Here is a 21,139-nt window from a genome sequence, read left to right on the forward strand (position 1 = left end):
TGGCAATTCGAGGAAGGGAAATGTTTCCTCCTCTGGAATCCGGTGTGTTAACTTGCCTGAGGGTGGCCACTGATTAGTAGTATGACTGATGTGAGGCCACGATGAGCGATATGACAGAAGAAAAGAGAAGATGTGACACGGATAGGGGTGGCAGACTCATAAGATTTATCATCTCCAATTACATACGGGAAGATGCCCTCGATCCGAAACTTCCCTTTAATAAGAGCGGCAGCGGTATTCCTTGATATCCACATCTCCGCTGCTAGCACAACTCTTCGTCAGGTACCGTCCATGGGATGCCGTGGGGATGTTTCAATCCTTTTATCTAAGTGTTTAGTACAAAGAAGATCTCCAGCCAGTCAGAGGCCCCGAATTGCGACTTACACCAGCTTGAGATCCCCTTGGTGGGCGCAGAATCTTTCTGGGCGCCGTTAGCGGCCGCTGACGCCATTTCATGTGCCCGGAAAAGCCTTTATCAGGCTTATCGCAGCGCCAGTCGCCACCCTTCCCTGATCCCCTAGGGGCTGGAACCTCCCTCACCTCCTAAACCAGTCGACTCCGCGGGGAACGCTAGCTGCACCGGAGATGCCTGGCCTTGCTGATCCCGGATTGTCTTATCAGAAGATCTGCCGAAGACCCGGGGGAAACACAACATGATGGATCTTGATCAGCTGGTGCTACTGTCACATAACATAACTGGCATGGGAGTCTTGTGAGACGGCTCTCATCTCGCTCGCAATTCCTAATTCCTCGCAGCTTCATTGCAAACCGATGACAGAAAAATAATAAAGCTTGAGCTGGCGGCAACAACTCGCATCCCCGGCAGCCGTTGGACCAAAACATTGTTACAACGGAACACGCAAGCCTCCATGACCATGTCGCCTCGACTATTACCTTCGCGCGCCTCTCCTAAGTCGTTGCGCCAACGCCTTTCCTAGGGTCTAAAACCCCTTCGGCGGTATCCATGGTGGACATCGATGTGCAGTTTCTCGATCGCGCGTCTTGTGGCAGTGTTTGCCTGGCATGTCGTGTATATAACCCGTTTAAGGAATTCGGCGCCGCGACTCGTGCAAGAAGCTGAATCCGAAAATATCTACATAGAATAGTAACCGGCAACCGTCGAACCCCTCACGTGTAAATCCGAATGCAGACCCAGCAATCGCCTCGGTCGAATAATATCGAAATGGGGAAAGTGAATTAAACTCAGTTGTATAACAATCGCAAGACGCCGACGCCTAGTAATTTGATAGGGCTGAAAGGGCTCGTCAAGGTTCAGGTGATCCAGTCGTCCTCGATAGAAAAGTCGTGGTCCGTCATGGTCCCGTCCGTTAGAGCTCGTGTTGTTGAAAGCCGTCAGTGCACGCTGCACAATGGCCGTCTACATGACGGTGCACTTGGAATCCTCTCGCTCTTTCTTAACTGATAAGGCGACACGAGCGGCCTCGGTGAAGGCCTCGTTGACTCCCCTGTTGCGCATGGCGGAACACTCCAGATATCGCAGGGCGTGGATGCGGCGGGCAACTTCCAAACCCTGATCGTAGTTGATCATCGGCTTCTTTTCCCGCGGGCTGCCGTCCTCGTTTGTCCCTTCTTCGTCCTCGGACGCCTCTCGCAAATCGCACTTCAGCGCCACCAGGACGAGTTTGACGCCGGGGCAGTTATCGGCGATCTCGCCCACCCATTTACTCTCAACGTTCTCAAGGGAATCCTTGCTATCCACAGAGTAGCAGAGCATGATCAGGTCCGTGTCGTCTGCCTCGAGGGTGAGCTTGCTGCCTGGGCGAGTTAATTGATGGAACAAAACTTACCATATGAGAGACTCCGTAACCTGTCGAATTCCTCCTGCCCAGCGGTATCCCACAGCGAAAGCTCGATGTGGACATTGTCGACAAATATGTCTACACAATGCGCAAGTTAGCCCAGGCCTGTCCCCATCCTGCCAACTATGATCTAGGTGCACACGAGACCGGACGCACCGTGGACGTAGTTCTCGAATACGGTCGGCTCGTATACGGTGGGGAAATAGCTATAGCGGTTGAGCAAGGAACGCATATCTCAGCTTTATGCGGCCGTGTGGGGCTCACCCTCGAGTGAAGACGTTCAGCAACGACGTCTTCCCACAAGCACCATCACCCCTGTTTCGGGACGCATCATGTTAGCGAAATGGCATCACATGATGGCCGCCTGAACTTTAAAGCCAATTCCCTCCCCATGCCAGAACTATCGACAATCGGAAACTCACAGCAAGACGAGCTTGCGCTGCACCGTCTTCGATCCTCCGAGTCCGCAAGGCATTGTTTGCGAGCCGAAAACGAAAATGCAGTTACTCGGCTGGTGCGGCCCAAGAGCAATGGACAAGTGAAACGGCGGAAGGTTTGGAGTAGGCGAACTGTTCTCGGAGTTCCGGCCGTCTGTCGGGGCAAATGCCGGGGAGGTAGGTGATGCGGTTGACCAGGCCGCGGAAAGAGAGAAAGAGGAAACGAGAGGTATGGCAAACGCCAACTGAAGTTATATACCACTAGAAGGTACGAGCGACCAGTGAGGGCGGACAGATTCACGTCAGGGACACAGACGAACAGGGCCCAGGACTAGGCACTCGCGAAGCCCCAGCGCTTCTGACAGCACGAGCGCAGAATGTGAAGATTGGGGAAGAAAAAGTGAACGTAAATCGCGGATGTCCTCTCAGAAAATATGCGGAGCGCTGGCAAAGGAGAGGAATGAGAGAAACGACGCAGAAGACGCACGAGTCTGGGGACAGATTGGAAGTCGGAGATGAAGTCAGCATCCTGGCGCTGGGCTACGAAGTAGTTATTCACTGCGAACGCACTGCTAGCCGGGGCCCACAAGCCCAGACTCTCGACCAAACAATCGCTGCAAGTTAGGCTTGGCGCCTTCCAGGGCCGGATTCGGCTATTGGTTGATAGTGAAAGGACGACCGTACCTACGACTACGACCGCATAGGGAAGTACGAGATATGCTGTCGTATTTGTTCGACTGCATCTGGAGTTGAGATACGAAGGTATTTACAAGCAAATAGGTAGAATACGCAACGAGTGTGGTTCTACCTACACCTAATGAGCAGTCATGGAACCATCCAACACCTAAGATCCCTTCACGGGTTGAAGCTGGCCAAGGAGGACGCACACGAAAGTATGTACAGATACCTTGGGCACCCTCGAAGTGTACATACATAACGGATCGTACCCTGCAAATGACCGCCGCGCCAAACTTCGCGTTCCACGGGGTCTCCTTGATTTGCTAGCCCTCAACGATCCTGCAGATCCGTTCGTCCCAGAACACTGGGGGTCTACCGTCCACTAGCTCGGCATTGAGTGCCAGAAATGCCTGCACGAACTAGGTGTATTGAACCAACCAGCTACTGTGTCCTCCTGTCCTCCATGCATGCAGGACTATTACAGAGTTGCTCCAGGGTATTAAGACGCTTCCTCTGATTCCAAGACAAATTTCTCGTCACGACGTGCATTCGTGGCATCAGAATTCTCACCTCCTCCCCACACGATCCGCAACCTTCAACTCGGCGGCCCTGCTATGCAGTTGATTCATGAAGCCCGCATCACCACCAAAGCGCTTGTTGCGCTCGCGCACTCGGGCGTCCGATTCCTGCGCTGCCCGCTCTCGCTCTTCTATGGCAGCAAGCCGGCGCTGACGGTCCTGGTCAAGATCCGTAGCAGCCTCTTGCATTGCAGCAAGCTTGCGAGCGCGCTCTTGCTCGGCCTTGTCCATATCTGACTCCCCATTGCTGGGCCGCCTCTCATCACGTCTGCTAGGACCAGCATGGTCCTGATTGCGATCTAGGTCCCGTCCGCGGGCTCCTTTGGGATGATAAGAGCGATCACCGCCAACTCGGTGCCCATTTGGCCTTTCAGTGGATCCCCGTGGCGGGCCATCACGTTCGGTTGACTGGTCTCTTGCACGTTTGCCATCACGGTTTGGAGAGCGATCCTTCTTGCGTAAGGGCGGGGATGAGGATCGTGAATCCCGTCTAGATCGTCCATCCCTTTCTCGGGGCCGGTCTGCCCGACCGTCGTCTGGCCTAGCCCATCTGTCACGGCTGTTCCTTCTTTCTCGGCTGTCCCGTCTGCGGCGACTGCTCCGCCGACCATGGCCGTTCCGCCTATCTCGCCTATCCAACGAATCCGACGACTCCGACCTATCCCGTCTCCGGTCCCTTGAACCTCTCCTCCACTTCCGCCGATCTTGCTCATCTTCCGAGTCGTATCTCCTTGGGCTTTTTGATCTATCTCTGGAGTATGACCTGCGCCGGCGGCCTCGCCTCTCGTCGTCGCGGTCGTCACCATGATGCCGATGTGATCGATGGTGGGAATGCCTATGTTTATGACGTCTCTCCTCCTTGTGCTTTGCCTTGTCTTGATTGTCATCGATACCCATTGATGCGAGGAGCTGCCGCCTCTTGATGGGGTCGTTCATCATAGCCTCGTATGCTTGCTGCTCCTGCCTCTTGATGGCCAGTAACGGGTCCTCCCTAATTTTTGAAGCTATATCCCGAGAATTTGTGACGGCCGCGGTCGGCGCCGCGGCAAGGAGGTCTTGGCTCGGCTGCTTCTGTAGTTTCTTAACTTCGTTGTCCTGAAGTAGCTTGTCGATGCGCCTCTTGCCGAGGAGGTAAGCTTCGTTCTCGGCCGCATCGCCAGCTTGACCGTCGGTTGGGCCAGAATACATCCATTCCACCCGCTCCACCCTGCGCTTGCCGCCTGCGGCCTCGAGCGCTTTTTGGATTTCCTCTTTGCGTCTTTCTTCCTCGATTTCCTGGAGGCGCTGCTGCAGCTTTTTTCGTTCCGCAATCGCTTCGGCCTCGGCCTTCTGTGTTGCGGCGACATTCCCCGAACGTTGGGGGTGCCAACTCTTTTTCATATTCAAGTCTCCGGAACCCATTTTGGCGGTATTGGTGCTGCCAAAGCAGCGCGACGATTAGAACAAAACTGGTCGCGAGGGCGAAATAGGGGATGGTTGACGCCACAGACGAAAACCGCGATTTGCTCTCGGGACTTTGCGACACTCAGTTATTTATCTTCGGCCTTCGTCCGCGATCTGATCCTCTTGATGCTTATTTGCAGTGGTGAGGCAGTCGCATTCAGAGTAGATGTAGAAGAGAAGAAGTGACGACGGGGTTCTCGATGGGGTTCTCGATGAGGTTCTCGATGAGGTTCTCGATGAGGTTCTCGATGAGGTTCTCGATGAGGTTCTCGATGAGGTTCTCGATGGGGTTCTCGATGGGGTTCTCGATGGGGTTCTCGATGACCGGTGCTTAGGTCGCTGGCTAAGCCGTTACATTACGTACTATACAAATTACAATACCGGTGCGCCGTGGCCCGTAACGAAATCAGTACGCCAGCTACGCTACGGAGTACCGTACCGTTACGAATAATTACCCCACAATCTCACCCCAGAATCCCCCAATCGTTAGCATCCCACCAACAATCGTTCAATCCACATCACTGCGCATCGCTCAGCCTTATCACCGCGGGTCTGCTTGCCGCTCACTCTGTTGAACAACCGATTCTTGGCTTCTTAAGTGAAGACTGGAATATCGATACATCCTTGGCACAACTTGACAGAGGCAGGCTTGACTGGCGAAATTTAATCATAATGTCGGACGACGATTTCATGCAAGCCTCTGATGAGGAGTATGACTTCGAGTACGAGGAAGATGAGGATGAGGATACCGGCGACGTCGACATCGAGAACAAGTATTACAATGCGAAGCAGACCAAAACATCCGACCCTGAGGGCGCGGTGGAAGAGTTTCTGGGCATACCGTCCTTAGAGCCCGAAAAGGGAGACTGGGGTTTCAAGGCCCTCAAGCAAGCTATAAAGCTGGAATTCAAGCTGCAGTGGTATCAGAAGGTTGGTCGACCGGCCCAAACTTGCGGCGGCGGTGATGGCCTGGATGCTGATGAAGTGACAGGCCACTGAGCACTACCGAGAACTTCTCACATATGTCAAGTCGGCTGTCACGAGGAATTACTCGGAAAAGTCGATCGACAACATGCTCAACTTTATCGAGAAGGGTGCAGACAACCCATCAGCAGTGCAGTGCATTGAGCAGTTCTACTCCCTCACCCTACAATGCTTTCAGAGCACGAATAACGAGCGCCTTTGGCTCAAGACCAACATCAAACTCGCCAAACTCCTCCTGGACCGTAAGGATTACCATGCTGTGGGGCGGAAGCTTCGGGAGCTGCACAGGGTGTGCAAGAAGGAAGACGGCACCGATGACCCGAGCAAGGGCACCTACTCACTCGAGATCTATGCCTTGGAGATCCAGATGTATTCTGAGATGCGGAATAACAACCAGCTCAAAGCTCTGTACCAAAAGGCGCTTAAGGTGCGCTCAGCGGTGCCGCACCCAAAGATCCAGGGTATCATCCGCGAGTGTGGCGGCAAGATGCACATGAGTGAGGAGAACTGGAAAGACGCTCAGAGCGACTTCTTTGAGGCCTTCCGCAATTACGACGAGGCAGGCGATTTGCGGCGGATCCAGGTACTCAAATACCTGCTTCTCACCACCATGTTGATGAAGTCGGACATCAACCCCTTCGACAGCCAGGAGACCAAGCCGTACAAGAACGATCCCCGCATTGCCGCCATGACGGACCTGGTCGATGCCTACCAACGCGACGACATCACCAAGTACGAGGATGTCCTCCAAAAGAACACGGACTTGCTTGCCGATCCCTTCATCGCCGAAAACATCGACGAGGTGACGCGCAACATGCGCACCAAGGGCGTCCTCAAGCTGATTGCACCCTACACGCGCATGCGGCTGAGCAAGATTGCCGAGAGCCTGCGCATCAGCGAGCCCGAGGTCCAGGACATTGTGAGCTATCTCATTGTCGACGGCCGCGTGCAAGGCCGCATCGACGAGCACAGCGGGACCGTCGAAATTGAGTCGCCCGGGGACGCCGAGCGCGCCAAGGCCATTGAGCGCCTGTCGTCCGCCGTCGCGGATTTGTACACGGCCATCTTCAAGGACGGCGACGGGTTCCGCAACACCCTGCCTGACCTCGCCAATACAGGGTTCGGTGATCCTGTGGCCGACTTTGGTGGAGGGTTCCCCGACGTGGGCCGGAGACGAGGTGGCCGCCGCGGCAACATGAAGAATATGATGAACATGGCCCTGCACTAAGCTTGGGGGGTGCCTGGCCAGATCTGGCCTGGGTATGTTTTGGCTTCGGCTCCGTTATCTTGTTCATGCCACTGAGCCAGATGACCATGATTATGTGCATTGTGCGAGGTGATGGGAATTGGGGAATGGACTACAGGACTATGAGACAAATGGCTTTGGGACTGGCAGAACCAGGCGGCTCATATGCCTAGATAGAGCAGGTCACTCTCAAAGACCAACGACAGAGGTGAAATCCACAAGGCATCGGGCAGCACTTGGGTTGGATGCATGGGACGAGATGGCATCCAAGGGGGTTCCCTGGATTGCTTTCCCTGCCGTCTTGCGCAGCTTGCTCAAATACCGAATGCCTTCACTTACGACCTTATCTACGTGCCCTGCTTCCTTCGCCCGTACCGTGACTACATGGTTGAATCGTACCAGGTAAACTTAGGAAGCCCTACCTTGCCGGATTGACTGGTACATAGGACGCTCTCCGTGATCTCATCGGACGACGTGGACGTCAATGGCCAGGTACAGTTCATCTAAGCATACTCCAAGCCACTCCATGTAGGCAAGCAAGCAGGCTTTGAGCCAAAATAGGCTTGGAAGGTTACTACTGCACCCCAGCTGTATACAACGGTTAGTCCGATTCGTGTTGTCACTTCCAGTTAGACATGAGTCTATGGCGTCTGTGGGCTTGTGCACTTGCACCTATGCTCTGAGGACCAGCTTCAAAGTTGGACTTCCATGTCTATGAAGGCTGAACGGGCAAACTGATATTAGGATCAATATACGGAGTAGCTACTAACACGTCATTCCCATCGGACCTGGGACCTGACGGCTTAGCCTGGATTCAAGGCCGAGCAGACAGACAACCCTCTCCGTCTGATGTCATTTGTTTCATATCGGTACGACTCCCTGGGAAGGGGTGATCGCGGGAATTACCCGCGATGAGACCAAGCAGAACGACACTGGCTGCCCATCCACGTCTGGCCTGCTGTGTAGGCTGTTCTGCTTCTGCCGTGATCTCACAGCTCCAAATGTCCCGTTCGAGGGATCGACAGAGATGGGTATATGAAGCACCGGGCCGTCCGTGTGCGCGGTATGATCTTGAGTGTTCCATCCGGGTAACCACCAGGTGGAGATCAAACTGGTTTGGAAGGTTTACCGTAACTGAAAACTGCATGTGTCATGTCAACCTGGATGATTCTGAATGTGTGTAGATCCTTGCTGAGGTTCTGTATAAACAGATAGGCGAGTAAGGGACAAACCGTTCTTTGCTTTATTTCGTACTTGGATGGCAAGTACAAGTAAGTACTGATTTAGTTAGTTTCAACCAGGCGTCGAAGGCGTACCGTGTTTGTCTTTTGGGTTAGTCGATCTCCTGACGAACGTACACCGGTAACTACATGTATAAGCCGACCTTGACGTGTCAAAACAAGCTAGTGGTGCTTGACATGTGGTTCATACTGTTCAGGCTACATAGACCGGGAACGTTTATGCGGGATGACTCCGAGTACAGAATCTCGACGCCACTGGCACTGCTGCTGCATAGGTGGCGGCTCGGGCTCGCAGCCGCGGTGACGAAATAGGTGGGTGCTGCAGCTGTGTCTCCGGCCTCATCGGCAGCAGACATAATTGCTTGGATGGATGACGGCTACTCCTACACTACTTGCCGGGAGATTTGATAAACCCAGTCGATCGATTAACTGGTAGAACAAGCGCCGGCAGATGCGGTTGTCTCCCGGACCATCTGATCGATCCACAGGTACTGGCGATCAGTGTATATGCTTCCCGGGCTGGAGCAGTGGGCATAGTCGGCTTGTAGTCCTTGGGTGGCTCGGATCTGCACATATCGCTCCTCGGTCCAATGGCTGACTTGGGAGGGGTTTTTTGTCGTTCCGGCCCGCTGCGAGAACGGCCTCGCGTCCTGCCGGGAGGAAGCATTGCAGATGCTTTGCAGCAGAAGCCGGCAGGCAGTGCCTCATTACTGTCGGCCGCCTCTAGATTACACCGCCAGGGCGGAGGCCGGGAGGTGGGCGGAGGTCGGGAGGAACAGCGAGAATATGGCAACTACCTCACCCACTAAACACACAATCTGGCCCTATATTTGTCAGGACTGCATGGTCAATTGGTGGAAAGGTCACGTACACAAGCTCCATCCCTTGATGAGAGCCGCCAAACAGCCCCAACGGCTGGCGGTTTGCGTATCCCGGTTTGTGGGACCATGATTCACCGCGGGACTTGGATGTGTTTTAGCTTGTCAGATCTTAAGCTCCAGGAATATGGATAGCATATTAGTGTGGGCAGGGGCCGGCACAGAAGATACGGGAGGCAGTTTGATCAGCAAGTGGGCCGCGGTTCGGCCCCGGGCCCGGCATCATGCCCAATCTCTGCCATCAGCTGCCGCCTGGCAGCATTGCACACCTGAGGGGGGAGCCAAGAGCGCCCAGTGAGGTTGAAGGACCTATTTCATGAGATATTGGACACGTTAAGCGATGGCATCAATCCGCCGGGATGCACGGTAGTTGTCGCAAGAGGGCCAGGGTTTGAATGCGCGGAGGCGGGAAGCCACAGCGCCAACTCGGGAGCGAAAAGAGTCCTGCATGATGTTTTGCACCGCAGCACGGACAGCTTGACGGGCAGGCGGGCGGGGAAGCGGGTAAATCAGCTCGGACAGGAAGGTTTGTGGCTCCCCCCCACCACCCACAATCGGACGGTAGGTAACTTGAACTGAGGCATGCCTGCCAGTGTCTGTTGTCAAGGTTTGTGTGTGAATTGTGCGTCGGCAATCGGGAGCTGTGCGACGGTCCCCGCTGTAGTAACATATCAATCTGTACGGTTGCAGGCTCGCAGGCCATGCAAATGACGATCTGTAAAACTGCCAGGAACATGAGGGCGTTCCAAGGTTGTGTGAAGCGGGATACATTAGGTTGGCTGGGATATCCCGTCGTTGTTGGTCGACAGTCCAGATAACCAACGTGACTACAAAAGGAACTTGCCGGGCGGACAACTCTCAGCGTCTCGGATCCCTGTCCGAGACGTGGAAACACCTATCTACATACGGTACCGTTAAAGCGCTCAAGGCGCTGTGGACTTCCCTCCCCTACATAAAGTTTATTGCCTACCTACCTTACCTTACTTACCGATGTAATTACCATCATCGGACAAACGTTTGACAGCCATGGAACTCAAGGTCGTTGGTACGCTCAAGTTTGTGTCATGATACTGCCCATACGTAATGTACATGTACTGTACAGTACATGAATACAACGTACCGTACCAAGCTCCCAAGTAAGGCTATAACCCCAATATAGCAGCAATACCAGGACAGAAGCTCGGGGCCTCAGCCTCTGGGTATCTGATACACAGTCGTCGAGACCTCCCATCGGACGATGGCAATCACAAGACATGCAGCCCAGGTCGGCCAATCTCGATACGGAGGGGATCCCATACGGAGTACGGAGTACACCACTAGCATTAGCTGTCCTGCTATGACAGACGCCGCCTGTATCAAGCTAGCGTGCCATATCTGATTGGTGTTGGCACGCACACACGCGGCAGGCAATGTCAACTTCTCGTGGCCAAGTTTCGCTAGTGCACTCGGCTTCCCATGTCTGATGGACAGCGACCGTCGTTGGTGCCCATGGCGTGGGTGGCTGCCGGCGGCAGACTACAACAAGGGGCTCGGTTGGCCGAACGAGGTTGGATAACCGTTCGGCTACTCAATCCGATTCGCGCTGGCAGAGAAGATGGTGGCTCCCCGGGGCCGTCATGCCCGTGAATACGCCACACCCCACGGCAGCAGACCGCAGACCGCGGGGTTAGTCTGCTTGAAGGGGGGATCAATATAACGGTGCCTTAGGTAGCCCATCTGAAGGGCTGCATGAGCGGTGGGGAAGGGGCAAGCAACTGCACGAGCTTGAGGTTGGAAATCTGTGGGGAAGGGGAATGTGACTTCCCTTGATGCGCAATGATGAATCGTCGGGCACTCGGGTGTCGAGATTGCCCGGGCTTCGACTATGGCGAAGGACGCGAAGGGGTCGTTGTGCAATGCAGTGGAACTGGTGTGGTGTGGTGGCATTAACGTTACCGGAGGTCGAGAGAGAGGAGGTGATCGAAGCAGTCGAAGTTGAGAGAATGTCTCTGCTAACATCGCCAACCCGACACGGTTAGCGCTCCTCTGAACCATGGATGTCATTACTCCGTACAGACTTTAAAGTTACGGTATCTGCATTGTGAAGTTGCGACCCGTATGTATGTCCACCCTAAAGACATAAGGCACTTTAGCTCGACGCCGGCAAGCACCGTGGTCAGCACCTATGAAAGGTTCTGATGCATGAAATTATTACTTTGGTAGCACTTAAAGAGAGACCGTGCAAAACTGCTGATGGGGTGGCTCTGGGTGGATGTGACCGGCGCAACCCATACCTACCAAGCTAGGGCCAACTGCTGAGAGTGGTGTGGGGCTGCCCTTCAGAGCCGGACCCCACCTCCCGGGTCCACGAGCCTGGGACACAGCACCCAAACCAATCATAGGGCCCGGATTTTGGTCCTTGACTCCTAAGCAAATCCAACAATCTTTGGCCTCAACGAGGTTGTGACAACGGTCTCTGCAACTGCAGAGGACCAACGAACATGCTGTATCCGAGCGGACCATTGGGAGTCAGCTCTCCGACTTGGCGTTTTGACCCTCTCCGTTGCCTGCCGCTACACAAAGCGATCCCATGTCTGCTCGCCAAAGCAAGAAAATTGTCGCAAGCATTCGAGCAGATCGCCAATCCTGGTCCCAAAGGGAAGCGCAGTCTCCCACCGCGAAACGGTATGATTAGCGGCTAACTTGTGATTAGAGAGTCGGCGCAGCCAAATCAGCAGTGTCACCAGTACAGCGTACTGCACATACATACATACCCCAGGTTCCCGTGTATTGATATTTGTGGTCGCCTTTGTGTTCCACAGAGGAACGCTGCACGCCCTCTACCTCTGTACCCGTTGGCTAGAGTTCGTATGCACTTAACGGGCCAACTCTAAAGAGTTGGGCACAGAATTCAGGGACGGCTCAAAAACCAGGGACAGCTAGTGCAATATATAGGATTTCCATACCAAGGACTAACATTCCAAGGGTAGAGCAACCTGCCTCTCGAGCAATACTGTATATCTGGAAAACCAAACATGACCATTAGATCCGCCTTAAGGAGGCGACTCGAGTGATACCTATTTTGATAGGTTGTATCCTATTCCTCTATAGTTTTTAGCGAATTTTGGTATAAAACTGGTGTTCTTACCTACATCTCAGTCACAAGAACACTCGATTTGCACTAAGATTTAGCAACTTTCACCAAGAACTCTAGAATAAATAGGATGCAACCTACTAAAGTAGATATCATTCGAACCGCCTTTTCAAGGCGAATCCAATGGTCCTGCACGTTTTCTTGGAAGTGCAGGATTGCCTGAGATTTGCGCATACGACTGCCGGTTCTGTTAGTGATTGTAGTGGAATGCCATACATTGCGCTAACTGTCCCTCATTTTTGAGCCGTCCCTGAATTCTGTGCCCAACTCTTTAGAGCTGGCCCGTTAAGTGCATACGAACTCCAGCCAACGGGTACATACACCATGTTGCACAATCTGTGCCACAGGGCGACCACCACGAAAATTTTACTTTGGTTTTCATGCTGAGCTTCGATAGACAACCGACAAGGACGGTGAGTGGCGGGGCCAGAGGGAAGTCAGAAAGGTTGCGACGGTGTGCTATGTTTCTCGGCCGAATGGTCAGCTGCCAGCCCGGTTGCCTTCTCTGTGGTTTGCGGTGTGATGCCTTGATGGTAAGTTTACGGCTCGAGCTGAACTGTGGTAGGTGTCAGCTTGATCTTCACACCCCAGACCGCATCTACCGTTTGGAGGGGACATCAGGGACCACCATCTTCGATGCTCGACCAGAGAAATGCATAATTCGGTATTGGTACTACGCTGTGGACTAGAAACCATGACCGGTTGTACACTAGTTAAAGAGATCCCGGCCCATACGTGCTGTTGGTATGTATTTACCTGGGATGCCACGAAGAGACATATTTCCTGCTGGCTCGGGATACGAAGCGCTCATGTCTCTGCTTTTCAGCGAGTTTCTCTAGGCGGCCGCGAGGAGAGGCCTGCCTGCCCGATCCTATGGCCATCTGCGTCGTATCTCCTCGGGGGTCTCTCATCAAGGGCCATGGCCCGACCTAGCAGGATGCGGCGCAGATGGGAACCAGGTCGTGCCCGGATCACTGCAAAGCTAGGGTAGGGTTTGGGGCTGGGAGTCTGTGAACAACGCCCACCTCACTCAGGGCCAAAACCCTCCCCTGGAAAAGCCATCGGGAAACGCCCACCCCCCTGTTGCTCCCCCAGAAATTGCCCGTTCGGCGGAGTGGGCCCGGCATACAACGCTGCGGGACAAGGATCATTAACTGACACACTCTTTCGCAACGCACATTAACTAACGTAACGTTATGTTCACAGCAGAGTACCTACATACTTCAAGCACCAGCATTGTATCAATGCAGAAACTGTGTGTCGCTACGAGCTCGAACTCAGTGGGGGTTTGGACCTGTCCGTCGTGACCATGCCGGCTGCTGGGTGGGCAGCAAGTACTGTCCTACCTAAGTCTCGGCGGGCAAGCCGACGCTCTGCTCCAAAGGTGTCAGCACCAGCAGTCCTAGTGTAGGAACGATCAGTAAAATGCCCTGACGAAAAGATCACTGCAGTAGTGTTGGATCCGTATGAACTGGGGAGGGATCTAGGTTCAAATGTAGATTTCCGTTGGGAGGCCGGCGACCCTGTAAGTTACACCAAGCTGTGCCCGAGGCACGCAGCATCCAAGCAACAACGATTCCAGGATCAGGGGCTTTCGAGAGATCACTTTGCGGGATCACAACAGGACAAACGTTACACAAGCATGGTACTGATGAATGTATACAGTACACGTTAGCATAGTCTACCACAAGGCTCATCACGCATTTGCGAGCCTGGTGTAAACCTAGAGGTCACTGTAGTGCATTGTCTGTACTGTACGTATGTACACGTAGACAATCTGCAATAGGAGCTCGGACCGCCTTGCCCCTTGTCTCATTGAGGTTGCCTTCTTCATGGACGTCGGCAGCCGGGGCAGCCCGCAGGTAACAGTCTCATTGGGTCAAGCATTTGGAAACCCGACATTGCTGCGCTTGGGCTGGCGGGCCAGTGCGTCTGGCACCGGCAGGGCCAGAAGATGACAAGCCAGGATTCGCTCCGATGATTGTGTTGTTGTGGCCGTCGTGATGCTGTTGTAGATTTTTTCAGCGGGGGGAGAGCGCCATGGGCGATGAAGGCTGCAGTTGGCGTGCCGCAGAGACGCATCTTGTGGGCGGGCAATGGCCAGCAGCCGCTACAAGGAAGCCGTAACTGACCAGCGCCTGAACACTGGTTGAGGTGTTGCGTGAGGGTAAATTGCTGTTAGCAATTGGAGCTGAGCTTAGGTTGCCCGAGGCCTGGGACGGACCAACCTGAAAGCGGCTTCCAGTGCCATTGGATTTGTTTGCTAGGTACGGTAGGTACATACCTTAGATCCAGGGTTCCAATGCAATGCTTCCAGGTTGGTTAGATAGGTAGATGTGTCCCCACCCGACCCTGTGACAATCTGAGGGTAGCGGAGAGTACGCAGGCAGCGTAGTGTTGGTGGTATCTCTGTCGCTCGCTTACCCTGTCTCGATCTGGGTAACTTACGCTGACTTTCCATGCTGTAGCTGTTGTTCCTCCGTGCTATTATTACCTGCCCTGCCCGGCTCTGCTGCTATCTCCTCCTCCCTCCTTCCTCCCTCCCCGACCTCCATACCTTGTCTTTTGCGTCTTCGGCCTTCCCAGGCTCTGCTGCCTGTACGCCCTAGGCCGACGTAGTTTGGTCCTGGTTGTGTGTTCTGTCGCTGCAGTCCGTCTGGTTGTGAAGTCGGTCGTTGTCTCGTCAGGTTCGCCTTTGGTCGGTAATAATTCGCTACTTTATCATATTTATTTTACTTTATTTTTCTCTTTTCCCTGTTCGCTCGGCGATCTGTCCTTGGAATTCATAGCCGGCAAGACGCATACAAACGACGGCTCGGTACATACATACCTTATATACAACCGACGAGCTGGCACAACTTGCACTCCACTCTCATGCTCCCTCGAACCAACACGCAGCAGTCAGATAAGAACAGACCTCTTTTCTCGTCTGCATTTTGTTGATGGTCGCTGGTGTTGTTGGTGCTGGTGCTGGTGCTGGTGAGGTGATCATCTGCTGCTGCCCTTAAAGCGCGAAGGGCTTTCGGTCCGCAGCTGCTTGTTTCGCTGTGCGCATTTGGATGCTCCAAGGACTGGAAGTTGCGACATTTCTCCCGCCCGACCTCCGACACGCTACCTTAGCTTAAATTCTTCCCAGTGACACGGCTGATCGTTGTCATCCGGCATGTTCCAGCCCGAGCCCGCGGCGTACATCCAGGTGTCAACCGGGTACGCCATCCCGCACAGCGTGTCCGATTACACGTTCGAGGAAACGCCATTGCGCCTGAACGACGGGCGAGGTTCCGGTGCGCTGGGAACAGGCCCCAGTGGTGCAAATGCCCTGCTCTACGCGCCGATGCTCAGTGCTCCTGCCGGTAATCGTGTGCAAGTCGGCCCCGCACCTTCTTCACCCGGCTCCTTCAACTTCAACCCCACCTCACTATCCGCCGCACCCTCGACAGTGCCCGCACCCTCTCACCAGCCAGCCCCATTGCCCATCCTGCTCAAGATGGAATCAAGCGCAGACGAGCTTGTCGCCCAGGAGGCGGCTGCAAGGGAATACCAGCCGCAGCTTGAGGTAAATCCACCCGATCTTTTGTCATTTGGTGACAGCCTGTCCATCTCAAAACCCCGCGCTCACCAGACCCTCGTGATGCTCTCTGCAGGGACCGCTTGTCGGCAAGAAAACGCCGAGCACAGCAATCACCGAAGAATATGCCAAGGCGGACCCGATTTATGTCCAGAAGACAATGGTGGGTGACTGACGCAACTTCTGACTGGGACCTGGCGCTGTGCCGCTGACATGGCTGCCAGATGTTGCCCCAAACGTACACGCACTATCGTCAAATCCAAGGAGATGGTAACTGTGGCTGGAGGGGTAAGTCAGACACTGCCGCTCCTGCGTCGCATTTCTTGACCATTGGGTGCTGACAGCGAACCGGAAGCAATTGGATTCGGCTATTTCGAGACGCTGATCAAGACTGGCAGCAAGGCCCGGGTTGATGCTGAGAAGGAACGGATGCAGGCTCTCAACGCCTACATTGAGACCGCTGGGGGTGTGCCGGCCTATGTGTTCCAGGACTTCGCTGACGAGACGTCGTCGCTCCTCGAGAAAATGTCCGAGATGATTGGCAACCCGGAGCGGGCAGCCGAGGAACTTCTGGAGGCCTTCAACACGCCCGACGTCTCAAACTCGATCATGTACCACTTCAGGCTGATGGCGAGCGCGTACCTTAAAGGCCATCGTGCCACCTATGGCGACTTTATTAGCACCGGCACGGGTGTCGATGGGTACTGCCAGGCAGTTCTCGAACGACACGGCGTCGAGATCGACCATCTCGGGCTTGAGCTCCTGGTGAACGTACTCCTCAAACCCATTGACTTCGTTTTGGAAGTGGCCTATCTCGATCGGAGCCCGGGCTCCGAGGTCAACATTTATCGTTTCCCTAAGGAGGCAAACAGCCAGCTCGCCTCGGACCTAGGGCCCACCATCCACCTCCTTTACCGTCCGGATCACTACGACATCCTTTATCCGCCCGAACCTGTCTCCCTGCAGGTCCACCGCGTGACGAGCTTGTCGCAGAGCTACGAGATCGCCAGCACTCCCGCGGCTCTGCACAGCTATGCCCAACTCAACTTGCAGCCGCTAGCCTTTATTCCTGGATTCGATGCCTCGCCTGCGGGACTGGCCCCCATCCTCGACACCACCTCCGCGTCGCCACTCACTACATACAGCCCGAGCCCGGTATCTCCCTGGGTATCAGCACCGTTTCCCGACCCGGCCCTTCAGGCGACCTCGGCATCGATGGCGATTCCTCCGCCCGCACCGCCGCTGCAACCACAGACGCACCCTCTGCGATTTAGTGAATATTGTCAACTGCCAGAGTATGTCGAGAACAACACAAGGAGGGAGCCGACGTTCCAGACGGCGACCTTCAAGAACAGCCACTTCAATGTGGCCCACTACAATAACCCTAATTTCCAGCCAGAGGAGTACAAGCCCGAAGCTGATGATCACGACTCACCGCCGCGGGGCGGCGGACGGAAGAGGGGTAGCGTGTAATCACTTCAACAAGAGGGCTGGCTGTGCCAACCAGGATCAAGCAGTTCGGTAGGCCCATGGTTTATTCGGCGGGTGGTCAAAAGGCATAATGTGGACGGATAAGCGAAGCGAGACCGAGCAGCACGACAGGCAGGGCTGGGGACTTATGACATGTTTTGACGACCTCATACAAGGCCTTCCTATGTCTCTCAGGCGGTGTCATTGGCGCAGTTAATCCATTTCAGCTCTCCATACCCAGTTTCGATCGATCAACGTCGCCGCGGAATCAGGAGAGGAACTCTGCATTTCGCGACAACCTAATCACTACTTCCAGAACCAGGCTGGATTACTCAAGGCATGGATGCATCTCCTCTCTCACCTCACCGGGCTGCATTATCTTTCAATGGCGATACGCATCATTATGGGTCAGTCAGCAAAACAGAAGACGGCGGAGGTTGTTTGTCAATTCTTTTATCTCCAAGATCCCGGCTTCTATGGCTGTACTTTCAAATGCAGGTGATGGAGAAGGCCCTGTGTCTAAAGATTCTCCTTTTGTCGTCTTTTCATTCTTTGCACTTTTCCAACACTGCATATCCTAGGCGGGCCAGAAAAAGGGGGGTCGATTAGGGGCGGCACCGTCGAGGTTGGGTTGCATAGGGCAATGAAGCACAAAATCAAAGCGGGGCGAAGCCGAGACAGAGTCAATAGTAAGGGGCTGCGACGCCCTCAGTAGTAGAAATGGGCGCGGTGCATGGCACAACTACTTCTAGATAGCGTGGCAGATGGCGTGCATGTTGCTGCCGCTTGCTGATGTGTGGACCGTGTGAGAGGAGGGAAGCAGAGGCTTAAGAGAAGGGATATCGTATTCTGGTCCCTTGTTGTTTATTTAGGAGTTATCAATGGAGTATTTAAGACGATCTGTGTCAGGCACAGCATGCTGTATGAAACTAAGAGTGCCGACTGCCAATTCAGGACTTGATGGAGGAAATGGAGGGCAAAGGAGAGACTAGGATTCTTCTCTACCTCAGCCAAGATCACTATCACTATCGTCTATAGGCTCCAATTCAAACTTGGAGAAAGACGAGTAAGTTATTCCACTAGTAGCTGTCTCTCGTTCCGTGGCGCAAATCAGAGGAGCAACATGTGGCGGTCTGGACGCATGGCACCCTGCAGACTGCAGTCCGGCCATGCATTTCCATGGTTCCCAAAGGCAGGAAAGTCTTGTTGTAGGGGACGGTCCAATACCACTCGCTGACCGTGTCTTTCCGTGGACACCTCGACTCGGGTGTATGAAGGTCTAGACCATTTGACATTACATCCAGTCCTGTTGTAAGTGCGGAATACCACGATAACAACCGACTGTACTGTACCCTTGACTACATAGGTAAACATCAAGAGTGATAGCCGTTTCAAGTTCTATGTCCTGAAGGAACCTAAGCATTGCTTTCCCCTGATAAAGGTCAGTGTTTTTGATTTCTGCGACGGGTTACTGCTTGGGTCTGAGGTAGGCTGGGCTTGCAGATTCAAACCCTCTGCAACTTGTTTTAGCTGAAGACAAGTGATGAATTCGTACCTAACTCAGCTATGGTGTTTTGATTTCGTGCCCATGCCAATAGCTGCGAGAGTGGAAGATATCAGTCTCAGGCTTCCGTCCACGGGGGAGATAAGGATTCCGAGGCCGGAATAAGTCAATCATACAGAGCATTCATGATTCAGCTAGGTTAGCCACTCAGACACTGTTCCTTAGTATGTTGCCTGGTTCTTATGCGCATACCTTTGGTGATTCGCACGTGCAGATGAAAGACGTTTCGCATGTCTCTTTGTCCTGAATCCATGCCTTTCGTTATGTTTTAAACTTGACTCGTGAGCACTTTGCTCGCGAGATGTGGTGGGAATGGGGTTCGGATTTACCCCTTTGTCGAGAACAATAATAATCGGCAAACTCCATACTATTGTCATCACGCAGCCACACAGGTTCATGTGTATAGAGAAATTATCCCGAATAAAGCACACAATGTACTGAGCTTAACCTGCCCTACTGAAAATCAAAATGGAGTGACAACTGATGCCTTCAAGCTTGAATCTGGATCAATACACCTACCTCTACCTCCGCAAGCACTTACCCAACCCCCCTTCCCCAGCACCTCCCCATACAGTCCACATCTACGAGTCGTACCGGCCCAAGCCGAGCCGCACCCCCGTGCCGCCGGCCGATGCCAGCGCCGCCGCCAACAAGCTGAACCCCTTTGAGTTCTTCTCAGCATCAACGGCGGCCGTGGGGGGCGGTCTCGGCGTGTCGGCCAACGGAATGCGCATCCTCCGGGACCTCAGCCCGGAGATCCACAGGGCCGTCGTGGCGCAAGGGTTTCCGTGTGACTGTGTCATCTTTATGGGCCAGAACGGGTGGATGCTGGGCAGGCAGTCGACCAGCGACAATGGCGGGATCGAGGGCCCCAAGGGCCAGGCCGAGGTGTGCGTCAGCTCGACCAGGCACGGGCTTTGGGCGTGTCTGATGGCTGCTATGCCTGAGGGTGCGGTGCAGTATCGCAGGGTGTTGAAGGTTGTGAGGAGGGAGGAAAGTGGGAAGAAGGTGGTTGTCTTTGCGGATGGGGGCGAGGAGGAGTGTGATGTGTTGATTGGGGCCGACGGGGTCAAGAGTATGGTGAGGAGGGCGTTGTTTGGGGATGATGAGGAGGGGGGAGAGAAGTACCGTACTGTTTATACGTGAGTCATACATTGGTCTTGATTTCTAATGCTGGAGGGATTATGCTAACACTCAGGCTTTTGAACAGAGGAGTATCATGGGTAGGAGGCATCGTCAAGCGCCCGCTACCGCCAAACGTTGCCGACAACAGAGCCATTGTCACGGCCTTTGGCCGCAAGGGCCTCTTTGCCTATTCCAGCGGCTCGCCGGCCAGCTCCAACGAGCTCATGTGGCTTTCCGCGTTTGCCACAGAAGAGCCGCCGTCAAGAGACAGCATCACCATCAAGGAAATTGCAGCCGATGTCCGGAAGCGCTACGGGGCCTGGGGGGATCCCGTCGTCCGCGATATCGTCTCCACGGCCCCCATCGAGACCGTGTATCCCATCTGGGTACTGCCAGACCTGCCCCACTGGGGACAAGATGGCATTGTTCTGGTTGGCGATGCCGCGCATGCCATGAGCCCGACTACAGCGCAGGGCGCGTGTCAAGCCTTGGAGGATGCCCAGGCGCTGGCACTCCTTCTTTGCGAGACGCTCCGCAAGGCGTACGACTCGGGGGAAAAATTGGACAAGGGTGCAGACATCTGGCCGCAAAAGGAGCGAGATGCGGTGGAGTTGAGCATACGACTGCTGTTCACCATCCGGTCTCCCCGGGTGTCGGGGATAGCTGAGGCAGGCAGGCAGTTGGACAGGAAGAGGAGGAATCTGACCAGGTTCAAGGAGTATGCAATGTACTTGTTCCTTTGGCTGATGTTTCGCCTTTCGAGTCTCGGCAAGTGACGCATTCTCTCTACACCCCGACCCATTTGCCTGCCTCCTTTTGCTAACAACCTCTTCTAGTGAAACTGTTGACAGGAGACTCTGGCAATGAGCTTTATGGTTGGTCGGCAAAGGAGATGATTCGGAAGGCATTGGCGGAATCGGACTCTACAGTCTAGACCCTGAGGCTTATCATGCGCTTTTGTGAAGCCTCCATGC

The 21,139-nt window shown here is 54.2% G+C and overlaps 6 protein-coding genes across 6 annotated transcripts; 4 read left to right on the top strand and 2 right to left on the bottom strand.

Annotated features, from left to right (window-relative positions):
- The first annotated feature begins 93 nt into the window (after positions 1–93).
- N656DRAFT_59748 (uncharacterized protein) lies at positions 94–503 on the top strand. Its single transcript, XM_064810237.1, has one exon. The coding sequence runs from the start codon at positions 193–195 to the stop codon at positions 433–435; it is 243 nt and encodes an 80-aa protein (XP_064675336.1). The 5' UTR covers positions 94–192; the 3' UTR covers positions 436–503.
- Positions 504–1,106: 603 nt separating this feature from the next.
- Positions 1,107–2,295, bottom strand: N656DRAFT_804762 (uncharacterized protein; the record flags this gene model as incomplete). Its single annotated transcript, XM_064818331.1, has 5 exons — positions 1,107–1,752; positions 1,809–1,898; positions 1,977–2,026; positions 2,085–2,135; positions 2,243–2,295. The coding sequence occupies 5 exons, from the start codon at positions 2,293–2,295 to the stop codon at positions 1,379–1,381; spliced, it is 618 nt and encodes a 205-aa protein (XP_064675337.1). The 3' UTR covers positions 1,107–1,378.
- A 750-nt stretch (positions 2,296–3,045) lies between these two features.
- Positions 3,046–5,280, bottom strand: N656DRAFT_825817 (uncharacterized protein). The gene has a single exon (XM_064818457.1). The coding sequence runs from the start codon at positions 4,912–4,914 to the stop codon at positions 3,502–3,504; it is 1,413 nt and encodes a 470-aa protein (XP_064675338.1). The 5' UTR covers positions 4,915–5,280; the 3' UTR covers positions 3,046–3,501.
- A 348-nt stretch (positions 5,281–5,628) lies between these two features.
- N656DRAFT_786412 (PCI-domain-containing protein) lies at positions 5,629–7,168 on the top strand (the record flags this gene model as incomplete). The annotated part of the gene is made up of 2 exons (XM_064816519.1): positions 5,629–5,886; positions 5,948–7,168. 2 exons carry the CDS (start codon positions 5,629–5,631, stop codon positions 7,166–7,168), a joined length of 1,479 nt encoding a protein of 492 aa, XP_064675339.1.
- An 8,433-nt stretch (positions 7,169–15,601) lies between these two features.
- Positions 15,602–17,479, top strand: N656DRAFT_786413 (cysteine proteinase; the record flags this gene model as incomplete). Its single annotated transcript, XM_064816520.1, has 4 exons — positions 15,602–15,994; positions 16,083–16,169; positions 16,231–16,294; positions 16,362–17,479. The coding sequence occupies 4 exons, from the start codon at positions 15,602–15,604 to the stop codon at positions 17,477–17,479; spliced, it is 1,662 nt and encodes a 553-aa protein (XP_064675340.1).
- A 2,742-nt stretch (positions 17,480–20,221) lies between these two features.
- On the top strand, positions 20,222–21,074 carry N656DRAFT_773978 (uncharacterized protein; the record flags this gene model as incomplete). The annotated part of the gene is made up of 1 exon (XM_064814172.1): positions 20,222–21,074. The coding sequence occupies one exon, from the start codon at positions 20,225–20,227 to the stop codon at positions 20,939–20,941; it is 717 nt and encodes a 238-aa protein (XP_064675341.1). The 3' UTR covers positions 20,942–21,074.
- Positions 21,075–21,139: the final 65 nt, after the last annotated feature.

The sequence above is a fragment of the Canariomyces notabilis genome, assembly GCF_033297395.1.
Source record: "Canariomyces notabilis strain CBS 508.74 unplaced genomic scaffold N656scaffold_1, whole genome shotgun sequence".
NCBI classification, from domain to species: Eukaryota; Fungi; Ascomycota; class Sordariomycetes; order Sordariales; family Chaetomiaceae; genus Canariomyces; species Canariomyces notabilis.

What these genes read in the sequence shown, in the direction of transcription:
- N656DRAFT_59748 (XM_064810237.1), top strand. Translation starts at nt 193, where the DNA reads ATGCCCTCGATCCGAAACTTCCCTTTAATAAGAGCGGCAGCGGTATTC.
- N656DRAFT_825817 (XM_064818457.1), bottom strand. Translation starts at nt 4,914, where the DNA reads ATGGGTTCCGGAGACTTGAATATGAAAAAGAGTTGGCACCCCCAACGT.